The 21,244-nt window shown below is 33.8% G+C and overlaps 1 protein-coding gene across 4 annotated transcripts in view; it reads right to left on the reverse strand.

Moving 5' to 3' along the window:
• Window positions 1–815: 815 nt before the first annotated feature.
• Window positions 816–21,244, reverse strand: part of LOC140054060 (uncharacterized) — a 58,135-nt gene continuing 37,706 nt past the window's right edge. For 3 of the 4 annotated variants that reach the window (XM_072098887.1, XM_072098885.1, XM_072098883.1), the window contains 33 exons: window positions 21,058–21,244; window positions 20,340–20,447; window positions 18,435–18,574; window positions 18,050–18,181; window positions 17,642–17,843; window positions 17,034–17,173; window positions 16,386–16,639; window positions 15,921–16,066; window positions 15,392–15,635; window positions 14,707–14,913; window positions 14,153–14,385; window positions 12,745–12,950; window positions 11,808–12,045; window positions 11,480–11,662; window positions 10,949–11,104; window positions 10,312–10,521; window positions 9,718–9,863; window positions 9,364–9,549; window positions 8,332–8,443; window positions 8,070–8,243; window positions 7,599–7,834; window positions 6,999–7,221; window positions 6,643–6,834; window positions 6,253–6,447; window positions 5,698–5,914; window positions 5,081–5,211; window positions 4,523–4,540; window positions 3,590–3,704; window positions 2,982–3,145; window positions 2,747–2,863; window positions 2,280–2,495; window positions 1,820–1,981; window positions 816–1,445 (listed from right to left, as the gene is read on the reverse strand). In XM_072098887.1, the coding sequence (XP_071954988.1) occupies window positions 1,122–1,445; window positions 1,820–1,981; window positions 2,280–2,495; window positions 2,747–2,863; window positions 2,982–3,145; window positions 3,590–3,704; window positions 4,523–4,540; window positions 5,081–5,211; window positions 5,698–5,914; window positions 6,253–6,447; window positions 6,643–6,834; window positions 6,999–7,221; window positions 7,599–7,834; window positions 8,070–8,243; window positions 8,332–8,443; window positions 9,364–9,549; window positions 9,718–9,863; window positions 10,312–10,521; window positions 10,949–11,104; window positions 11,480–11,662; window positions 11,808–12,045; window positions 12,745–12,950; window positions 14,153–14,385; window positions 14,707–14,913; window positions 15,392–15,635; window positions 15,921–16,066; window positions 16,386–16,639; window positions 17,034–17,173; window positions 17,642–17,843; window positions 18,050–18,181; window positions 18,435–18,574; window positions 20,340–20,447; window positions 21,058–21,244 (5,914 nt within the window). In that variant the 3' untranslated portion in view covers window positions 816–1,121. The remainder of the gene's footprint in view (window positions 1,446–1,819; window positions 1,982–2,279; window positions 2,496–2,746; window positions 2,864–2,981; window positions 3,146–3,589; window positions 3,705–4,522; window positions 4,541–5,080; window positions 5,212–5,697; window positions 5,915–6,252; window positions 6,448–6,642; window positions 6,835–6,998; window positions 7,222–7,598; window positions 7,835–8,069; window positions 8,244–8,331; window positions 8,444–9,363; window positions 9,550–9,717; window positions 9,864–10,311; window positions 10,522–10,948; window positions 11,105–11,479; window positions 11,663–11,807; window positions 12,046–12,744; window positions 12,951–14,152; window positions 14,386–14,706; window positions 14,914–15,391; window positions 15,636–15,920; window positions 16,067–16,385; window positions 16,640–17,033; window positions 17,174–17,641; window positions 17,844–18,049; window positions 18,182–18,434; window positions 18,575–20,339; window positions 20,448–21,057) is intronic. The other variant, XM_072098884.1, reaches the window with a different exon arrangement.

Consider the following 21,244-nt stretch of genomic DNA (forward strand, 5'->3'; position numbering starts at 1 on the left):
TTTTCTATTATACAGTATTTTACCATGATTTTACATCACGTTGTAAGAACATTCGATTTATTGTAATTAAAATCTCGGTATCTCTTCTGTTGCCATGCAGTCTCCCCCCCCAACCTTCGCTTCCCCCCACAATTGAATTGCAAAAATAGTGATTTGTTCGGTCCACAGTGACATTTTGATCTGTTGCTTGCTTTTACACGTGTGTTTCAACTTTCAATGCAGCAGAAAAACCAAAACAAACGCGTCGCGCTCTGTTAGTTTTTGACCTCGTGTCACGAGTCGGGTCACATTTACGGTATATTTTGAGTGCAGCAGAAATGGGGTACGAAATATACGGTATATTTTGGAATATACCGTATAATATCCACAAACGATGGGGATATTTATACGGTATATATACCGCATATATATACGGTATATTTTTTATGAGACCCATTTCTGCTGCCAAAAAATATACCGTATATAAAATATACCGTATATATACGGTATATTTTTGGCAGCAGAAACGGGGCCTCAGAGAATAGATTATTTAGAGGGTTAGGTTTAGTTAGTTATTTAGGAATTAGTTCAGCTATCTTTTACAAGGAGTCCCCAACTTTTGTACGAACAATTAGATGCTCCCTCCAATTTCCCTCACTCTTTTTCCACGGGTTGGGAAGACAGAACTAATTATCTTCCTTTTAACTTTCCCTCCAATCAAAGACCACTTCAAACACATTTTTAAATGAATGCATTTAGAGTAGAACAGGTATTGACAACAAATATTTGTTTGGAAAAATAAACAAAAGACATTGAAACTGTTTTATTTCAAAATTAATTTTTAATATTTCAAATTAAGGTGTTTGTTTATTTGCACTTGCTTTCACACAATTTGGTTATTTAAGTTATTATCAATATTCAAAATCAATGTTTATTTATTAAAAAAAAACATTATTTAAAATTTACAATCTTAACTAAAATGGAAGGGATGGAACACTTTATCTATAGCATCATAAAAAATAAACAATGGAAATCCACTTGAAAATTCTTTGACAGAACAAAATATATAATATACTTTAAATAAACTAATCTAATATAGAATTTTATCGGTTCAAACATTTAAAAATGTAGAAATTGAACAATTAAAACGGACGGATCGTAGCAGCTAGGCCTCGGAGTGCCCATCTAGAGGGCGGTATGTTATCATGCCGAACGTCCATAAGGAACACCGGCTCACGAGGGCTTACACGTGTCGGATAAACAGGACAGGAGAAGGTTTCGTAACGAACTAATTCTGAAGCTGCTGGCTTTTCACTTGCTGGGATACATACAATGTGTATGATTGGAAGAGGTGTAGGACCATGTCTTGGAGCGATGTCTTGGAGTTCCGCTGTCGTCTTCTCCCATGTACATCCCCAGATGTAAATGCCGTACACAAACATCCCTTCTTGAGGTGGATCACGCACCTAAACAAAATAATTTCATCATATATTCATAAAACAATAATCAGTACAATACACAAATTGGCAATATATAATAACTTAAAATAAGTGATGATACGTAGTTGTGTTCAGTAAATAAAGATAGAAATAATAATGGTAGTCTAGCGTCTAATAAAATGTTTACAAGCGCTTTACACACAAAAAATGATCCATAAAATATCCTAAGATAACCAAAAAAAAAAAAGCAGAGGAATCATTTACACTGCTCAATTCTCCAGCACATCATACATGATTACAAGGTATCACCTCAATGACGGACCCAGGATTTTGAAATAGGTGGGGGTGTTAATTAAGTTTAACCTTTCAGAAATCCCTTGAATTCACCTCCTGCTACTTACATGATCTTTGTCTCTGGCTGTGATCTCTGTCTGGAAGATGAATGGTTCCATTTGTGCAGCATGCTGTCCATGTGCTCTCATTGCATCCTGCTTCAGTAACGCCAGTAGACTTTTAGGCTGAAAGAATGCACCGAGCCAGAACGCCGGAAACTTTTCTCTTCCCTGTTGAATAATAAAACAGAGCAGAAAGTATGCTATTACTTTATGCATGGAAACTTTCTTAAATTGATATACAAAAATAATGTATTATGTTACTAATAATGTATTATGTTACTAATAATGTATTATGTTACTAATAATGTATTATGTTACTAATAATGTATTATGTTACTAATAATGTTATTCGGTTAAAAAAAAGTACATTATTTAAAGCAATAAATAGGCTTACAGCAAGAGCTCCATATATTAATTAATATTTAATTAATTATAAAAGTTCTTATGAAATAGTTTGTCTACTGACCTGTATAATGATCTTTTCAAGGTGCAGACATCGCTGACCTAGATCTGCCAACCAATGGCCTAGTTGCCAGGTTGCAGGGGGCGCTGAATCACCTGCCAGGTTTCTCCAAATTAGTGGTATCCGATGATGGAACATGTCGTCTGCAATATCTATCAGTTTATCAGAGAACAGATCCCCAAACATCTCAGTTGGATTTTCTGTCAAATTCTTCAGTTTCTAAATAAATATTAAATAGTGTTTAATAAAATGATGAATACAAATTCAAACGGATGATGTCAATATTATTCTGCTCACTGCAGTTACTGCAGTAACTACATTGCTTTACTGCAATAACAATTATCCTAGTTTGTTACAATGTTTAAAGAGTAAAGAACATGCAGTTTCTGCAGTAACTTCAGTAGAATATAAATGGAAAGACATTTTGAAATCATATTAAAGATACCATTCACAAGATAGCAATGGCGTACCTGTAATGTTGACCTCATCTCAGCTAACAAAGTAATCATCAAATCAACTTCACGAAGGATGAAGCGATTAAATGGAGTATCACCACCGATTTTACGAACTCTCTCAGCAATGTAATCCTAAAATACAACATAACAGATGCTTAAAGAAAGATGTATTGTAAGCAAGTACATGCTTTAGTGGGTAACAAATGTAAACACTTTAGTATAGTTATAAGAACGGCTAAAATGTACTTACTCTGTTCCATCCTCGGGGTAATTTTTGCAGAGCAGTATGGCATACTTCCCAGATCTCAACATCTTTACGTGATCTAACTGCTGCGGCACTCGCACTTGCATACATACCCATACCAGCTATCGATGATGTCATAGCCTGCCCAGTAACGCTAGAAACGGCAGGTTCTGTAAAAACGAATATTGAAGAATAACAATTGAATGGACAGAAAGACAGACGTGAAAAGGATGTTTAGTATTAATCACACAATCACACTTATATCACTGTCAAAATATTTAAGTTTTGTCTACACTATCAAATTTTATGTGAGAAAAAAAATGTGATGTGCCCATATATGGACATGATGTCATATCACTACCATATTTGGGTACATCACACTTTTTTGTCAACTATATGGTAGTGTAAACAGAAACAAAGGTATTAAGTACTGAAAAAGCTATTGCTACTGCTATTGATGGCAAGACACATATCAAGCTTTTGTTTTTTAGTTAAATTAACTTATGTTTAGTTTGTATACTAGCTTTTGTTAATACTGTACATGTAATGTTTCTATGAATTTGAAGTCTAAAATAAAGTGAAATGAATTAAAAATATCTCCAAAAATAAAGTACCTGTTGTAGGGGTTGAAGGCCGTTCAAACACATGAGCGAGTGTTTTTGTTGACGGTACGTTGTCCAAGATTATGTTGAGACGTGTAAATACATACTGATCATCTCCAAGGGTAGTCTGTATTAAATGATGTAAAACAACATACAAGTAAAGCTCTGTTTACACTATCAAACTTGTTTGACAAAAAAGTGTGATGTGCCCAAATATGGTAGTGACATGCACAAAGATGGTGATATGACATCATCATGTCCATATATGGGCATATCACATTTTTTTGTCAAACTAGTTGATAGTGTGAACAGAGCTTTAACAACATAAATATACAAACTAGTTTGATAGTGTGAACAGAGCTTTAACAACATAAATATACAAACTAGTTTGATAGTGTGAACAGAGCTTTAACAACATAAATATACAAACTAGTTTGATAGTGTGAAGAGAGCTTTAACAACATAAATATACAAACTAGTTTGATAGTGTGAACAGAGCTTTAACAACATAAATATACAAACTAGTTTGATAGTGTGAACAGAGCTTTAACAACATAAATATACATACAAAAATAAACATGCAAACTAAAGTAAAAACACTAAAAAAATTGAAGTTTGTTTAATTCAGCAAATTTATTATTGTTATTTGATTAAAAACAGTAATTGTGTTAATGTTTTTATTGTTCAGCAAAGAATTAAAAGACATTTATAAAAAAACAAAACAGAATGTTAGAAGTTTTGAAACAAAGTCGAAGTACAAACATTATCAACAATATTAAAGAAATAACAAATAAAAAAAAACATAAATGAAAAAATAAGAATAATACAACACATAGTACAACCAAATTAATTCCACATCAATAAAACATTATTTAGTAGATTAATTACTAATGCATTCCATTCAAAATGGTATTAATTCATGTTTAATTAATGTCTCCATCTTACCATTAAATGACCATCATCCTAACATAGCAGCAGAAATAAAGATTCACAAAAAATATTTAAAAAAAATATATGCTTTCATTCCATTAAATGTGTTTTAAATATGTTTTACTTATTGCAAAAAAAGAAGAAAATATGGATATGGAATGCAATGACAATTTAAAACAGTGATTTTAGTGATTAAAAAACACATGTTTAATTATATATTTAAAATAACAAATTTATACATATTTTGATGTAGTATTATGTAAAGCTATCAAACTAGTTTGAAAGAAAAAGTGCCCAAATATGGTAGTGATATGCTTAAATATGGTAGAGCTATGATATCATCATGTCCATATATAGACAGAGCTTTAGATGAGTGTATTATATATTTAAATAACAAATACATATTTTGATGTAGTATTATGTAAGCTATCAAACTACTGTAGTTTGATCAAAGAAAGTGTGATGTGCCCAAATATGGCAGTAATATACTTAAATATGGTAGTGATATGACATCATCATGTCAGAGCTTTTATATGAGTGTATGTATGCTTAAAAAAGTGTCATTGTACATACCTCAGTAGATGAATGCACCCCAGTAGTTTCTGGGACATCCAGCATGTGGTTAGGAATGGCCTCACATGATTGGATCATAGAATAAGATCTTACAACAGTATTGAAGAAGGCTGATGGAATCTTATATTTCACTATGAAAACAATTATTAGAAAAATAATGATGAAAAATGATAATGATGTTGAATAATTGCTTTATATTTCATTTACAAGGCCAAATCCAGGCAAGCGAAAGCTTTTTATTTGGTAGTTTTGTCAAATAAGTTGAGCAATGTAATTATTATTATTTGACAATAAAGAGATATGTATTTTTATATAACACCTCGCCTTGTTGAAATATAACCTTTCATCATTCACCTCATGCCATTATTTGTACCATTACACTCATTATTTGTATAATATAGAGCTGTATCCGCATTAACACTCATGGCACTCAACAGTGGAGTTAGATGTTACACCAACAACATTCTTCTCCACTAAGGGTAATTTCATGCCAATGGCTGGAAACTACAATGGTTGCCATGCTTCTTCACCAATCTCAAGATCGTTGGGTCGAATCCTGTACTTACAGCCAATGCAGTACTAACACTTAAGTCTACTCTACCATATTAATTACTTACATCTGGTAGCTTCAAATTCCTTTTTCACAGCATTTGGTCCAATCCAATAATCGACCATTCCGGCAAGGTTTGTCTGGTCAAACTCGTCCAAAATACTACTACCATACACGATCTCCGTCAACATGTAACGCAAACCAATCCAAGACACGCCCTTTAAGCCGTCACCCTCTGGATGTGGCGTGTCCTTGAATACAACTTTAGATATCGCCAAGGCTTCCTATGAGTACAATTAAATTAATTAATGAATGTTTTTTAATTGTAATTTCATTCTATACATGATGTAATTGTGAATGTTTTACCATATTTTCTGCCCAGGAAAACAATTTTTCCATGTAAAAATTTTATATATGGAACAAATAAAGATTTGATTTGATTGATTTGAAAATGTTATAAGATGTTACGTAATATAAATAAATCTAAACCGCCTAGATATATATAATATACATTTGCTTATTTTTTCTGTAAAAATAAATGTAATTTTGTATGCCTTATGTCATCATTATCATCATGTTTTAAAAATGTTTTGTGTCCATTTGGTTTAGGAACTTGACTCACATCAATTTCGTTAAACTTGAAGTCCATGTCCTGTGGTAAGTTCCATCCAGCTCGGCCAAAGCGCCCTCTCAATCGAAGTGCACCATGCAGCATTATCAAGTTGTGAAGTAATGGTGGCCATTCACTCCGCGAGCTTGTCTTCAACAAATCGGAATCAATCAATGAAATTCCTCGAACTAAATTCTCTCGCATAATCTAAACAAAAATAAATAACAGGTTTCATAGCAAATTATGATATGTCCATTTTAAGTTCCTTACTGAGAAGTGAATTTAAACAATAGACAAACATAAAAAGTCTGTATATAACCAGTATCATTTCAACCTTTTTCTCAACAACCTCCCAGATATCATACTACTGGTTTTAGTACATTTCTGTGTTACAATACTTACCTGAGGAGAATCCACAACAACTCTAAATGCATACTGCAACAGTCGTACAGATATGTTTTGCGTCATTTCAGCCGAGATCCACAGTCGAAAAGTGCCCTCATCCTGGGAGGTGTCATTCTCTTTTAAGAAGCTCTCTAAACCTGTGAGAAGTCCTTCAGCATTTTGACCATTTTGAAGCAGCACCCAGCTTCCCTAGAAAATGGTATGGGTTCAGTTTTAAGTAGTCATCATTGGCAATAATACTAATATATTCATTTCCTCTATAATTGTAGAATAAATGTTTCTTATTTGGGGCTAGTTTCCATACATTCAAAGAAGCTGATGTATCACCTATTAACCTTTGACCTGATACTGACCTCTTGCATAGCTTTGACCAGAACCTTCCTCACTTGTCTACCTTCATTCTGAGAGGCTCCACTCAGGAATACTGTTGCGGTTTTAGTTTGTTTCTTGTTGGCAAATTCAGTAAACAGTCTGGTAGCGAGCTGTGCCTCTGAAGTGTACATCAATAGAATGGGCGTAGTGGGTGAACTCTGGCGTAACACACTAGCCAAGTCTAATAGTGACTCGGTTACATATCTAGAAAGAATTCATTTATTTTATTTCTTTTATTTTAGTGAAAGTGGAGCACTAGCAGGAGAGACAAAAGATAATGTTGACTAATATCAAAACCTCCTACAGTATCGTAAATTGCAGCTTTTAGGATCATGTAACAATGATTCTACTCCAGTTACTACATCATAGACCACCAATGCCAACTCTGACTAACAATATTATAAATCATTTTCATTTTTTTAAGTATTCCATAATTATTTTATAAATTGTCATAACATATTAAATTGAGGGGGAAGTCATGATTCAACATTTGATCTTTATTAGATCTTTTTTTTGTGTTTATTCCTGATTGTTTTAAATCACTAAACTATAAGTACCGCAAGTACTTCAGACACACTCACCTTTTCCCTAGAACAGTACTAACAAAGATAGTAGCAGCTTGCATAATACGATCAGGTCTGAACGCTCGCAGTATCATAAACCTCTGCATTGGATTGTACACATCGTCCATTTTCTCCGGTAGGGAGTAAGACTCCGGCGTTTCATGCTCACCAAGTGTACGCCACTGAGTTTCACGTCCGTCTTTGGACATTCGGTCAAACATGTCTTGGAACCATTCAAAATGCATCGCCATCAACTGCAAGATAATAAATATAATAATGCAAACACAACTATCTCTTTAGTTTGAATTTATGAAAGGTTTTGTTTAAACCACTTTTATTCAATAAAACAAAAGGCATCAGACTGTTTTGTTTTGTTTTTGTTCTTTTCTGACGAAATAAATGAAATGATAAAAATCCCCTAATAAAACAAACCTGACAGCTGAAATAAGTTGTTTATGTTGCTTATTTAAATGGACTATTAATAAATACCTGTAGGTTTTGAAACTGATTATCAGACATCCAATCAAAAGGCTTCTTAGAAAGTGCAATCTTGTGGTCAGGGGCAACCACTTTACCGATGGATGACATCACAGCAGCACCAAACTGAGGAGAGATGATGAACTCACGCTCACCATGGCCCAAGTTCCCAACTGAATCCTCTACCTACAAAACAAATATTTAGTTTATATTTAATCCCTCTTTGTTGGAAATTACGATGATGAAGATGAGGAATTATTTGTTTGATGCCTACCTCCATTGCCAGCAGTACCAAGTGAATGTTACGATCTTTCTCCAGTAATGATCTTGATAATGTCATGCATGCTGAGTATGTCAGTCTCTCTACCACTGCCTTCACTGCAGCTCTAAAAAACAATTCAAAAACAATATCACAAATACTATAAGACTGTCTGACTATGAGTGACATAGTACACTAGATGTAGTGAGTCTCTATAATGAAAATCTGGCATTACGATTGAATGGACTTGCTTAGTGACCACAACAAAATAGTATGTTTAGATGATAAATGGATGAAAAAACTGTTAAAAGAAGTAAAAAAATGGGGAGAAAAAAACAAAGATAGAAATGAACGCTCAATCATGACCTGACAACCCAACAATGGGTAATGCATAGGTATTCATACGCTTTATAACTGTCTTTTTAAAGCGCAGTGGACACTTCATCTCTCCTAAGGGTCTCTTCGTATCAAGCGCATGCTTCCACACAATGCTCTTTCACAATGACAAAGTGTTATGAGAGTTTGTGCTGTGGATTCATTCTAATGGAATACTAACACTAATAATGGCTGGTATTCATCATTTGTGATGGAAATGCAATGACCACAGCAGACACATACCGGTGTATAGTCTTGAGTGAAACAGACTTTTTACGTGGCTTTTTACATGCAAGAAACCTAAAGATGAGTGCAAGACAAAGGTACACTCAGTGCAAGTAGTTACAGAAGTAAAAGTATTATTGAAAGACGTTGCATACTTAGCAGTGTTCATTTATTGTGCTGGAAAACTAAAAGTGGTGCACTGTGTATTTGGTATTGTAAGAAGCAGAACGATATGATTTCTATAAATTTATTTGCTGTTAAACATTTTCTGTTAACAGATGTGAAAAAACAGATAGAAAAACAGATAGATTTAGCAAAATTAGAAAGATTTTTAAGCTAAAATAAACATGCATAATAGATTGTTTAGTGTAAATAAACAAACAAAAATCAATACACTATTATTACCCTAGTAAAGGGTCTGTCTGTCAATTTAAATCGTCTTTTTACCTTTCTGAGTGTTTGATTGAAGCGTCATAAACCTGTAGAAACTGTTGCCAGGAAGATTGGTAAATTGGGTTAATTTCAGTGAGACCTCTGGCAACATTGAAGCACACCGCTCCACGCTTTGCGATTGATCGGTAACTCTCTTTAGCATTACGAATCGATCGTTCAGATGTTATCACTCTTCCTTGGCTGTAAGAAAAGTTTCAAATATTTGAATAGTCACTATTATTTAAAAAGTCACTACTGAGATGTTTTTTTACCTCTAATTTATTTATTTACCTTTATTTATTTAATATTCAATCAGATTTTAAGGAAGACATTTTTGAAAAGAATCTGCAGAACAAGAATTTGTATCACCTTTCTAAAGTCTCATCGTAATGTTTTTTCATATCAGCAAGTTTCTTTGTCGTTTGTAAATCATTCAATAGCCTCTTATCACCTGCAAGACATTCTAACATCTGTCTCTCCAACTCCTCCAGTTGCTGCATGTTGCCAATCTTTTCCTAGATAACATATAATTGAATAGTTTTAGTTCATGATAAGTGAATATTGGTGTTTATGATGCTACAACCGTTTTTCTGAAGAAACTCTTTTCGAGTCACAACCCTCACTACTGAAGACTTAACAACTGAAATGTTCAGAGATTCTCAAATCACTCCAACTTTGGGAGCACATGGTGTACAGTAACCCTGTTTAGTTTTTGCACAAGTAACACTAAATCTTATTTCTCTTTTTCTTTTTAGAAATTCAATCTTACTAATATGCTTAGTTAAAGCTCTATCTACACTGACTATCAAACTAGTTTGACAAAAAAGGTGTGATGTGCCCAAATATGGTAGTAATATGACATCATCATGTTCATAATGGGCACATCACATTGTTTTGTCACATTTAGTTTGATAGTGTAGACATAGCTTAAGGTAGAATACAGATCATGTATATTTTCAGTACCTTAGCATAAGTTACTCTGTCTTCTTCAAGCCTAGCCTTCTCCAACTGCATGAACCTATCCAGTAACTCTTCCTCACAATCCTCAGCTGTTTGATAGAAGTACTGCACACTGGTATACGCCGCCAGGCAGTTAGGAATCGTGTGTGGTTGGTTTGTGGTGTGGAGGTAAAGACGGAAGCTAGGATTGCACTCTACTTCATGGTCAGCTACCTGATAGAAGACATGAGAATGGTATATGATCAATGGATAGTTTGTACATTAATATAACAATTAATAAACTAGTTGTTTAGTCAAATGAGGTTTCCGAGACAATTAATAGGAAGGCTTCGATTTACGAAGACCTAAGATTTACTGGGTCATTGGGATGTGTTTCATAACACCACACTAGTTTGACAAAAAAAGTTAGTACCCAAATATGGTAGTGTTATGCCCAAATATGGTATTGATTTGACATCATCATGTACATAATGGGCACATTTTTGTCACCTAAAGTTTGATAGTGTAGACAGAGCTTTACACTTAGCCGATTCTAGGTTCAGGAGGCAATGACCAATGACACAATATGCGTAGAGTCCTAGGTAATTGTAAATCAAACGTTCTATATTACTGAATGTTTATAATGTAGTAAACGTCTTACCATCATTTTGAATGGCATTTTACTGGTCATAAACGTCATCCTTTTACGTAATACTTGATAAAAACGAAAATCGTCTGTCAGTGCTATAACATTGCAATCTGTGATCACCAGAGATGACCCTTCTGTCAGGCATGTCTCCAATTGAGACCTCAACTCCTGAAACACAGAAAGGAAAATGAAGAAGAGGATATATATATTAAGCGCTGATACAGCTAGACAATGAGAATGACAAGTAATTTATTTTATTTATTTCTTCTTTATAATGAGGGACATCTCCAGTCAAAAACTGTTCTACCAGAGGACCCAGTATACAGAAAATCAAACAGTTACAAAGTTAAAAAACAAAGACAAAACACAAGATATAAACAAACCAACCAGCAACACTAAACTACTAGCAGCATTGAACATAATTGAGATATTCGAAAAATGTCTTCATCTGGTTTTATGTTAAATATCTGTATAGAATTCTTTATTTATTACTGGTTGAATGAATTGTATACAGATATATAATTGAGATACAATCCAACTTACATGATATTTTACTTTCATAAGTTTACCACCTTTAAATGCTTTAAGCCAGTCCAAGACACGACTTGTTGGATCACACAGCAATGGCCATGCTGTTGAACTTAATTCTTGCGTAATGAAACAGGCATTATCACATGACACTGGGGTCATCGGCAGATTGAGCAAGCGGAACGATTCAATATCCACCTAAACATACAAAAAAAAACAATATCAGTTAGTTACTACTACTGGTTTATTTCATTATTTTAGAGGGGTTATCAGGTTAAATTAATTTAATAAACATGGCAGTTATTATTTTATCCAAGTAAGTATCCGCCGTATCATCAGTTACCTTTGAAAATAAGAAGTCTATCATCTGAATATGTTTGAACAGTTGCCTTCGTGGTACAGGTAGACTGTGTCTGGAGCAAACTTGCATAAAGAATGACGCAAGACGTTTACGTGAGTCAATCTGCATCCCGCCACAGTATGTCAGGAATGCAGAGGCTGCCAGACAAGTGCCTAGTAGCAACTCATTCACTGAATTTTCATCCACGTAATCTTTCCATCTTTTTTCTGCTTCCTTCAAACTGATAAAAAATGAAAAGTCATTGGGTGTACTTGTAAAGCTCTGTCTACACTATCAAACTTTATGTGACAAAAAAATGTGATGTGTCCATATATGGACATGATAATGTCATATCACTACTTTATTTAAGCATATTACTACCATATTTGGGCACATCACATTTTTTTTTTGTCTACTTTGATAGTTTAGACAGAGCTTAAGTCTGGTATTAAATTTATCTTTTACTTACAAAACTCTTGCTTCAAAATAATTACTATTATATTCATAGTCTAAATTGATGTTATTTTATTTTCAGTGAGTGAGTGGCCGAGCGGTTAAGACAGTGGAACCGTAATCACGTAGCCATAACATCGGCAAGGGTTCGAGGCTCACTCACTCCATGGTTCTGGTGGTAGAACGAGTCTTCTCGGATAAGGACTCTAAACCGTAGGTCCAGTGTACACAACTTGCTCGTGTGCATTTTAAAGAACCTAGTACATCTTTCGAGACGAGTAGGGGGTTACCCCGGTGTATTAGTACATCACAGCCACTGATCACCAACTGGGCCCTCTGGGAGATCAGTCTTTGACTGAAGAGGTTACCCAGTATAAAGATAAAACAAACAAATTTACATAAATAGAGTAAAGAATTGATAACAAAACAGATATAGATATAAACAAAAATTGTATTGGACTGTGAAAGTGTTGACAATGAGATTTACCTGTAAATCATGTCAACGGCCGCTCTTAACCTCTCGTTGCTAGCGACAAGCTCAATCTCCAATGAATGCTTCTCTCTTACGGCATCATCAAATGACTTCTGAAGCAGGTCCAGTTCATCTTGGATGGCAGGGATGTCTGCTTCTGTGTATTGCTTCTCTGGTTCTCCTGATGACTCACTCTGGTTCTCCTCCGCTTCTCTTGCTTCCTAGAAACGATTTATAAATACAAATTAAATTTCAATAAATTTATTGTATTATATAGATTTATGGTACATCAAATTTAAAATATCTATGTTCTGTATGTACTGTAACTTTCAAATATTGTTGAATTCTATAATGCTTCTTAAACTGACTATAGTTGTTCTCTGCTTGTTTTACATTTCACATTATATTACTTACTTTCTATTTACATGCTACAAGCTACAAAACTAAAACAAATAAAAACAATTGCACATACATAAAGGCTACTACTTGTATACTACACTTTTATTATTGTTGTAGCTCACATAATCTACAGTACACACTAAAGAGTTATACAGAAAATGTATGACTTAAACACAAGCAACTCATTATTACACTATAGTGTTAAACATTCACATACAACAAATAGTTTTATAGAGTTATTTAAAAAATATTAACAAATACGGGTTTTCTTTTATTTGTTTTCCCTTCCTATTCTACACAAATTATTTAAAATCCTAAACACTTGTCTACTACATTAACATGCGACATGTTGCTATCACATGCAATGCTTACCACCATTCGTTTCAAGATTCTAGAGAACCAGAAAAGCTGAAGATTGAATAGGTTAAAAGCAACACAATATTATTATAATTTGTCAGAATAAAAAAAAAACAAGATTTTTCTATTTGTAATTAAGATGTTTAGCACAGACAAATAATTATACAGTTCCAAAGGTCAAACATCTTTTCCTTATAGGTGTGTCCCTTAAATAGAGACTGGTTGTAGTATTAAAACATATATTGCCCTTAATAGGAGTGTCCCAAAGGTGGGACTGTATGAATAGCTGGTTGTAGAAAAATAAACCATAGATTATGAGACATAAATCAAATAAAAGGTTAGCTGTAAAATAGTATCCTCCTTTTAAATCAAGAATTGTAAACAACAATAATATTTATACTACAATATAAATACTACGGAGGTCTCTCAAACCATATAAATACTACGGAGGTCTCTCAAACCATATAAATACTACGGAGGTCTCTCAAACCATATAAATACTACGGAGGTCTCTTAAAGCAATTCAAACCATAATTTTCTATCATCAGCATAATAATTCTTTAACATAAACGAAATCATTATAATCATTAAACAAAAAACCTCTATCAAATAAATCATTTCTAATCACAGACAGGAAAAAAATGTAAGAAAAATTGAATCTTCTTACCCTCTCTTCTTTCTCAACTTGAAGTTTTTCATTTTCCATTTTCTCTCTCTCAAGTTCCTTAAGTTTCTCGAGAGCTTCTTGTAGAGGACCACACAGATGGGAGTACTCTACGATGGCACAGGTGTATGCCACAAGTGTACCAGCATCTTCCGAACTGTAACGAGTCGTAGCAATTGTGATGCCTTCACCTCCAGAGGGCGACTTACGAGATGATGCTGGCAATTTTGGTCCTCCTGTTAGAGGTGGGAAAAATATCAATTTGGACGAACATCAGAAAGATAAAATATATAGTGTCAGTTAGATCATGGATACATTTATGAGTACTGTTTTGTGGTTAGTATTTAGGTGCATAGAAATATTAATCTTTTTTCAAATATAATTTCACATCTTCTGCCTTATAAAGGTACAGCCTTTTAGGACTGATGAGTTTTCGAAAAATGTATTTCTTTCTTTAAACGTCTCATATTGACAAGTATTTATTTGTGATAACAATTTAATTGTTTATACAGAGTTCATCAGAACTGCAGACTGTAAATGTATTAGCTTATGCCTACCTGGTACATCGAGTAAGGACCCTTCCCCAGTGACCCCTTCTCCATCTTTAGTCTTTGGTAGGAAATACTCCACATTGGCGAGGATTGATTTGTCAAGACCATTCTCCCAGCTAATGGTGTGAAGGTGTTCAACAAACTTATTGGAGTCATTCATCGTCACTTGAAGTTGTTTCCACTTGTTCTTCTCTGATATGTTATCTTTTGATTCTATTTAAAAAGTAAAACAAATATTGTGTCATATATGTCAATGTGTCTTTGTATTTAATAATAATAATAATGGTAGTCTTTATAGCGCCTAAGCACTTTACACACAAAGAAAAACCCATAAAAATATCCTAAGATAACCAAGGAAGATGATGGAAAGAAAACATTTTCACCGCTTTGTTTTCCAGCCTTTTGAAGCTCCAAAATGAGAGTTCACAGGAACAGAGTTCACATTTTTGTATGTGCATGGCCACAAAATGAGTTTATCTGGGCCTCTGAGTATTATTAATAAGTTGAATTGAATTGAAATGACTTTACAAAGACACAAGTCTTATCTTACTATTTAGAGCCTGTAAACTAAAAAGATAATTTAGTCTACCTCAATAAAAGTTCTCCTTTTAACTACAGACAACCAAAAATGGGATAAAATAAGGAAAGTACAGTAAGATAAAGTACAGTAAGACAAACTTAAAATACATACTGGAACTCTTCCAGATTTTACTAGGACTTTTCATGCCGATTGAGCTTGTTCTGCCAGACAACATGGATGAGTTCTCATCGCTTGGGTAGGTCAACCTTTCAGACTTCTCTGGTTGTACAGGCTTAGACTTTCCAAGTAGTGCCATGATCATCTCCAGAACTTGGAGCACGATTGGAGTTGGGTTTTGAAAAGAGCGCACTCGCTCAATGCATGCTCGATCAACTCTATCCTTCCAAAAGATAACCTAAAAATAAAAGAATATTATATTGATACTGCTGTTGATATTCAAGTGTCGTGGGTTTAAACTAAGAAAGTTGTTACTTATCCCTTTTGTTCTAAAAGCTTTTTCTATTTCATCTCAAAATATAATTTTGAATTACTGTCATTGTTATTTAAGCAACTTGTGTTTAAATTGTGATGCTAAATAATTTAAGAAAGTTGCGCTTTATAGCTTTTTTCTTATAGTTTATTCTTTTACATCTCGAAAAACTCTTTAAAAAAAATCAAATTAAGTATATTTCATTCTAACCTGTTCACGAGCTTTTTGTAAACTTGCTCGGCATTCTTCCAACTCTTTCGTTGCTTTCAGTAGTTCTTCTCCGATTGCAACCTGGCGGCATTTCAGGTTTTCTTCACGCAGACGATCAAATTCTTTGTCATATTCATCTCTATCATCTACAATTTCAAAAACAATTTATTTAAACAAGACTGAAGGATACTTTGACAATTAGGCAAAGAACTAAGTGTTGGTATTCCATCTTTAAACTGTAGAACAAAACTCTGTCTACACAAACTCTGTCTACACTATCAAACTAGTTTGACTAAAAAAGTGTGATGTGCGTAAATATGGTAGTGATATGACCAAATATGGTAGTGATATTGTCTATATATGGGCACATTTTTTTGTCACAAAGAGTTTGATAGTGTAGCTTAATATATTCATCATTGTGTAGGTCATAGGTCGTCTTAATCTGGCGCTCCCAACATGTCTTACCATCCATAAGTAGCTCGTCCTGTTCTTCTTCATCACTCTCCACTTCCGTCATCTGCAGGAAGGCATTCAAACTTCCCTGAGACTGCTGGTACAAGGCTTTGGTCTTTTCCAAGACAGTAGCTTTACTGCTAAGTTGCTTTAGCAACATTGCTGTCTTTTCACTGGCTTCTTCAAACAACTTTTGAAGTCTTGCTATTTCTGCCTTCTTTGCACGTGCATCTTCTCTGGTCTTTGAAAGGCAGGATAAAGTTTTCCTAAAAAAAATCATAATTTAAATCACTTCACTGGCTTCCCATTAATAACACAAACTATTTTTAAACTAATTTTAATTACATATAAATCTCTTTATGACAACTTTCCAATTTAATTATACGTAGATCTTCGGTTTGCAAAAGATCTCTTAGGTCGAACACTAATCCATCTGCCACCTTAAACTGAGGAACAATCTTCCTGATCCTATTAAAAATGCATCCTCTATCAGAGTTTTCAAAACACTCTTAAAAACCTTTTTTCCTTATAATATTTTTCTCTCAGCGCTTTTGGACAACCTTTTGATTGTATAAGCGCTATATAAATCGAACAACATAACATAAATAAATATATTTAAAATTAAAAAAATTTATTTAAAATTTGAATCTAAGTACTTACTTAAGTTGGTTAACTTTGGTTGTATTTTCTTTGCTTTTGGTTGTGTATAGGTATTTAAAACAATCCATAAACCGGCGGAATGTACGAGGACCAATGAATAGTTCATGTTTGCCTGGTTCATTATCAAGTCGATGCTTCAGCTGAAGAGAAATTATAAATAATAGTATGTACAAGGATTGAAGAAAATGATGAAATGATGAAATGGGGTCTCAGGAAACCAGGAGGTTTGTGTGATAGAGATCCAAGATTACTTTAACAAAATAATATAAAAAATTGGCTTACAAAATAATAGTTTAACAGTAAAAAAATTGTGAGGGGGGAAAAAACAGACAAGCTAATTATCAGTGACTAAACATATACACGCCCTTTGGAACACCTCTATTAAAGACATGTTTCTGTAAAATGAACAAGTGAAAAGTTTATGGCCAAGTAACCGTAACCGCTATACAAGGAATAAAACTAATAAGGGGACTATTTGTTTGGCCATTAGAAGTTATTCTCTTAACAGTGGTGCTAATATATTGCAAAGTATTGTTGGTGACTGTCAGATTGTTCCATTATGCCATAGGGGGGTTTTGAATATCAATTAGGTACATAGTCATAGCTACCTCAATCCTTTGTCTCATGATACTCTTAGTATATGGTAGATTATCAACTTCTACATTAGTGACTTTAATTGTCTCTTTCTTGCCTTGTATCTTGACCTGGGTCAACGTTGTCTTGTCACTAGTCTCCCCTGCCCAGGGAATCTGATTGCAGTTATGCAGGACATGACTGTGGATCTTTGCCATACAGGACACAATATTATTTCTACAGGATATAATAATTCATTCTTATATAGCGCATATAAACAAGCTCTCAATGCGCTGTACATAAATTAAAATAATTAAATTAATGAAAAACTTGTTAGAAAAGGAAATATAAAAATATGAGAGAAAATTTTAACCAAGAGGGATTAATTTGTTGATACACCATCAATGATAAAATGGTTGTTTCAATATTGAATATTACAGTACCTCATTTCAGGTGGGCTATCCTTACAGAGTGAATACTTCTGAACATAATAAGTAGCTTCTCCAGTCAGAGCATCATGTAGCCAGTCACACATCCAGTTCACCTGCATGCCTTTTAATAATCCAGGATATTGACTGAAGAAAACACATTTTGCATGGATCATTGCATTTTATCATAAGATGATATTATTTTAAGATAATTGCATTTTTAGGTTTCATCAGGTAAGTATACATGGTTATTTTTTTTAGTTGCATAAACAGATACTTTTGATACTGTTGAGGGTCTGAGATGTGAGGAGAAGAATGAGGGCCAGAAGTGTCAGGAGAAGACACCTCAATAATTCTCAAACATGTTGAGTACTATCAAAACAAAGGAATAATACTCTACCTTGATGCAATCTTCAGAAGCCTGTGTGTCGGTGGCAAACATAGAATAATATGCAAATTACACTTGACCCTTGACACAAAGAACTTCATAGGGTCAATGACCATACGTGGGAAATTACGCTTCATCGCAGGTCCTAGAGCCTGAAATGATGTTATAGTTTGTAAGTCATATTTTCAATAGTGTAAACGGTAATATTAAGCAGATTATGAATAAATGGACTTTCACAGTAGTAATATATTATTCTTTACTAAAGCTCTGTCTACACTATCTAACTAGTTTGACAAAAAAAGTGTGATGTTCCCAAATATGTTAATGATAATTGATATGCTTAAATATAGAAGTGATATGACATCATCATGTCATTTGGCACATCACATTTTTTTTTTGTCACATAAAGTTTGATAGTGTAGACAGAGCTTTACAGATGATTCCCACTAAGCATACCAAACCTTGATTTATCTCAAACATTTACCTCTCAACTATTATTAACTAAAGTAAAATGCTATCTGCATGGTAAGTGAGAACTGTAGATTTAAAATGAGAAAATGAGAGCTTTGGAATATCTGACTGAAGCAATTGATTATAATTATGTATACCAATAGGGGCACTTGAGTATGAGACTAAGTAAACTTTATAGCAATAAATAAGTACGAACAATTCTTTTTGTTTTGTTTTTGTACTAATATTATTTATGTATGTTTATGATTGTGTATGATGAATGGAAAGAAAGAAGAAGAACGAAGCAATAATATCCAGTGACATTGAATATACTATGATCTGAATATTTATGTAATATTAGTAACTAGGTTAATATAAATAAACTTATGTCAAATGTTAGTACCACAAGACTGGGAATGTTAATTCAAAATATTTGTAATGACCCTGTTAAATTTTTCATAGTATTTGTAAGCAGAAGTAATAAAAGCTATAAGCGTGTCGTCCGATAAAGATGATAGTGATTAATGTGATCCAAATATGTCATTACCGACGTAATTTCATCTTTACTTTTTTGGAAATACTGCAAATAAAATATAATAGTGACATTATTAGTATGAGAACACATTATTCTTAAGGCAAATTTACACAAATGATCGGTGACAGTAATAAAAATATAGAATCTATGTTATTCCTTATGACCATTTACACACAATGCGGAGAGGACGGGCGGTCTCTGCTCAGGATAGATACAGATTCTACATGGGACAAGCTACGCGGTTTTCCGCTTACTGTTACCGCTTGTTTGTGTAAATTGGTCTAAGGATATTAAACAATCACTACAAACTTTGTTATATGTAAAAACAATTAACGATTAATTTGAAAAGTATATTATTTAAATACACATTTAGGAACATGCATAAGATACTATTCAGGTCTTCCTCTTTCTAAGTCAGAGCTAGACATATCTAGACACATTCTACATTTCTAGGTATGGACATTAACTTGACAGAGGGATCTAGCAAGCAGCTACTGACACACTGGTATAATTAAAGTGTGTGTGCTTGGGTAAAGTCTTCAAAGTGTAATGCTTCATTCATATAGACTTACTTCTAATTCCCCAACAAACAATTCAACCTATTGATATGTTCATAATATACATTTTAAATAACAAATGGGTTAGTAACAATACATTGATTTTTACTTGGAAGAAAAGACTAAAATAAAGAGTATAACAACTTGATATTAAATTGATATGTAAATGTTAGAATATATAAAACACACTGATTACAACTGATATAAAAGTACACAACACAATTGTATAAATATAAACAGCAAATTCATAACTCATAAATAATTAGTTAACCAGTTGACCTGAAAATTTGTCAATCAATCTATCAATACCACAAAAAAAAACAGATTAAATAATTATTGATGTTATTGAATAGAGTGTTAGTAATTGATACCTACCAGTAGAAGCCCATCCAGTTCATCATTTGAAAAGAGTGGTGGGTACTCTCCACATACCAGAAGACTGTTAATGGCATCCAGATATACGTCCTCTTTGAGGTCTTGACCCTGCAAGAAGAGACAGAAGAGAATTAAAGGAATGCTGACACAGAATTTGAAACAGATGACAGAAAGAGATGGCCAAAGAGATGACAGAAAGAGACGACAGAAAGAGACGACAGAAACAGATGACAGAAACAGATGACAGAAACAGATGACAGAAACAGATGACAGAATCAGATGACAGAAAGAGATGGCCAAAGAGATGACAGAAAGAGATGACAGAAAGAGAAGACAGAAAGAGAAGACAGAAAGAGACGACAGAATCAGATGACAGAAACAGATGACATAAACAGTTGACAGAAACAGATGACAGAAACAGATGACAGAAACCGTTGACAGAAAGAGATAAAAGAATCAGATGACAGAAACCGTTGACAGAAAGAGATGACAGAAACAGATAACAGAATCAGATGACAGAAACAGATGACAGAAACAGAAGACAGAAAAAGATAACAGAAAAAGATGACAGAAAGAGATGACAGAAACTGTTGACAGAAAGAGATGAAAGAAAGAGATGACAGAATCAGATGACAGAAACAGGCGACAAAAAGAGATGACAGAAACAGATGACAGAATCAGAAACGAGAACAAGACCACATGACTTTGATTTACTTACAGTGAACATTAATGTGAGCATTTTTCCCTCTGTACCAGACAGTCTAACCGCTGATCGTAGTCCGTCAAAGAAACTGTTATTCTTTGAGGTGTCAATGGGATGCAGTGGCATGTCGGCTACGTGTAACGCCATGTTGACTAGGCTGGTCAGGTGACTCCCTATAGCACCAATCAAAAGCATGCTTCCA

The sequence above is a fragment of the Antedon mediterranea genome, chromosome 7, assembly GCF_964355755.1.
Source record: "Antedon mediterranea chromosome 7, ecAntMedi1.1, whole genome shotgun sequence".
NCBI lineage: Eukaryota > Metazoa > Echinodermata > Crinoidea > Comatulida > Antedonidae > Antedon > Antedon mediterranea.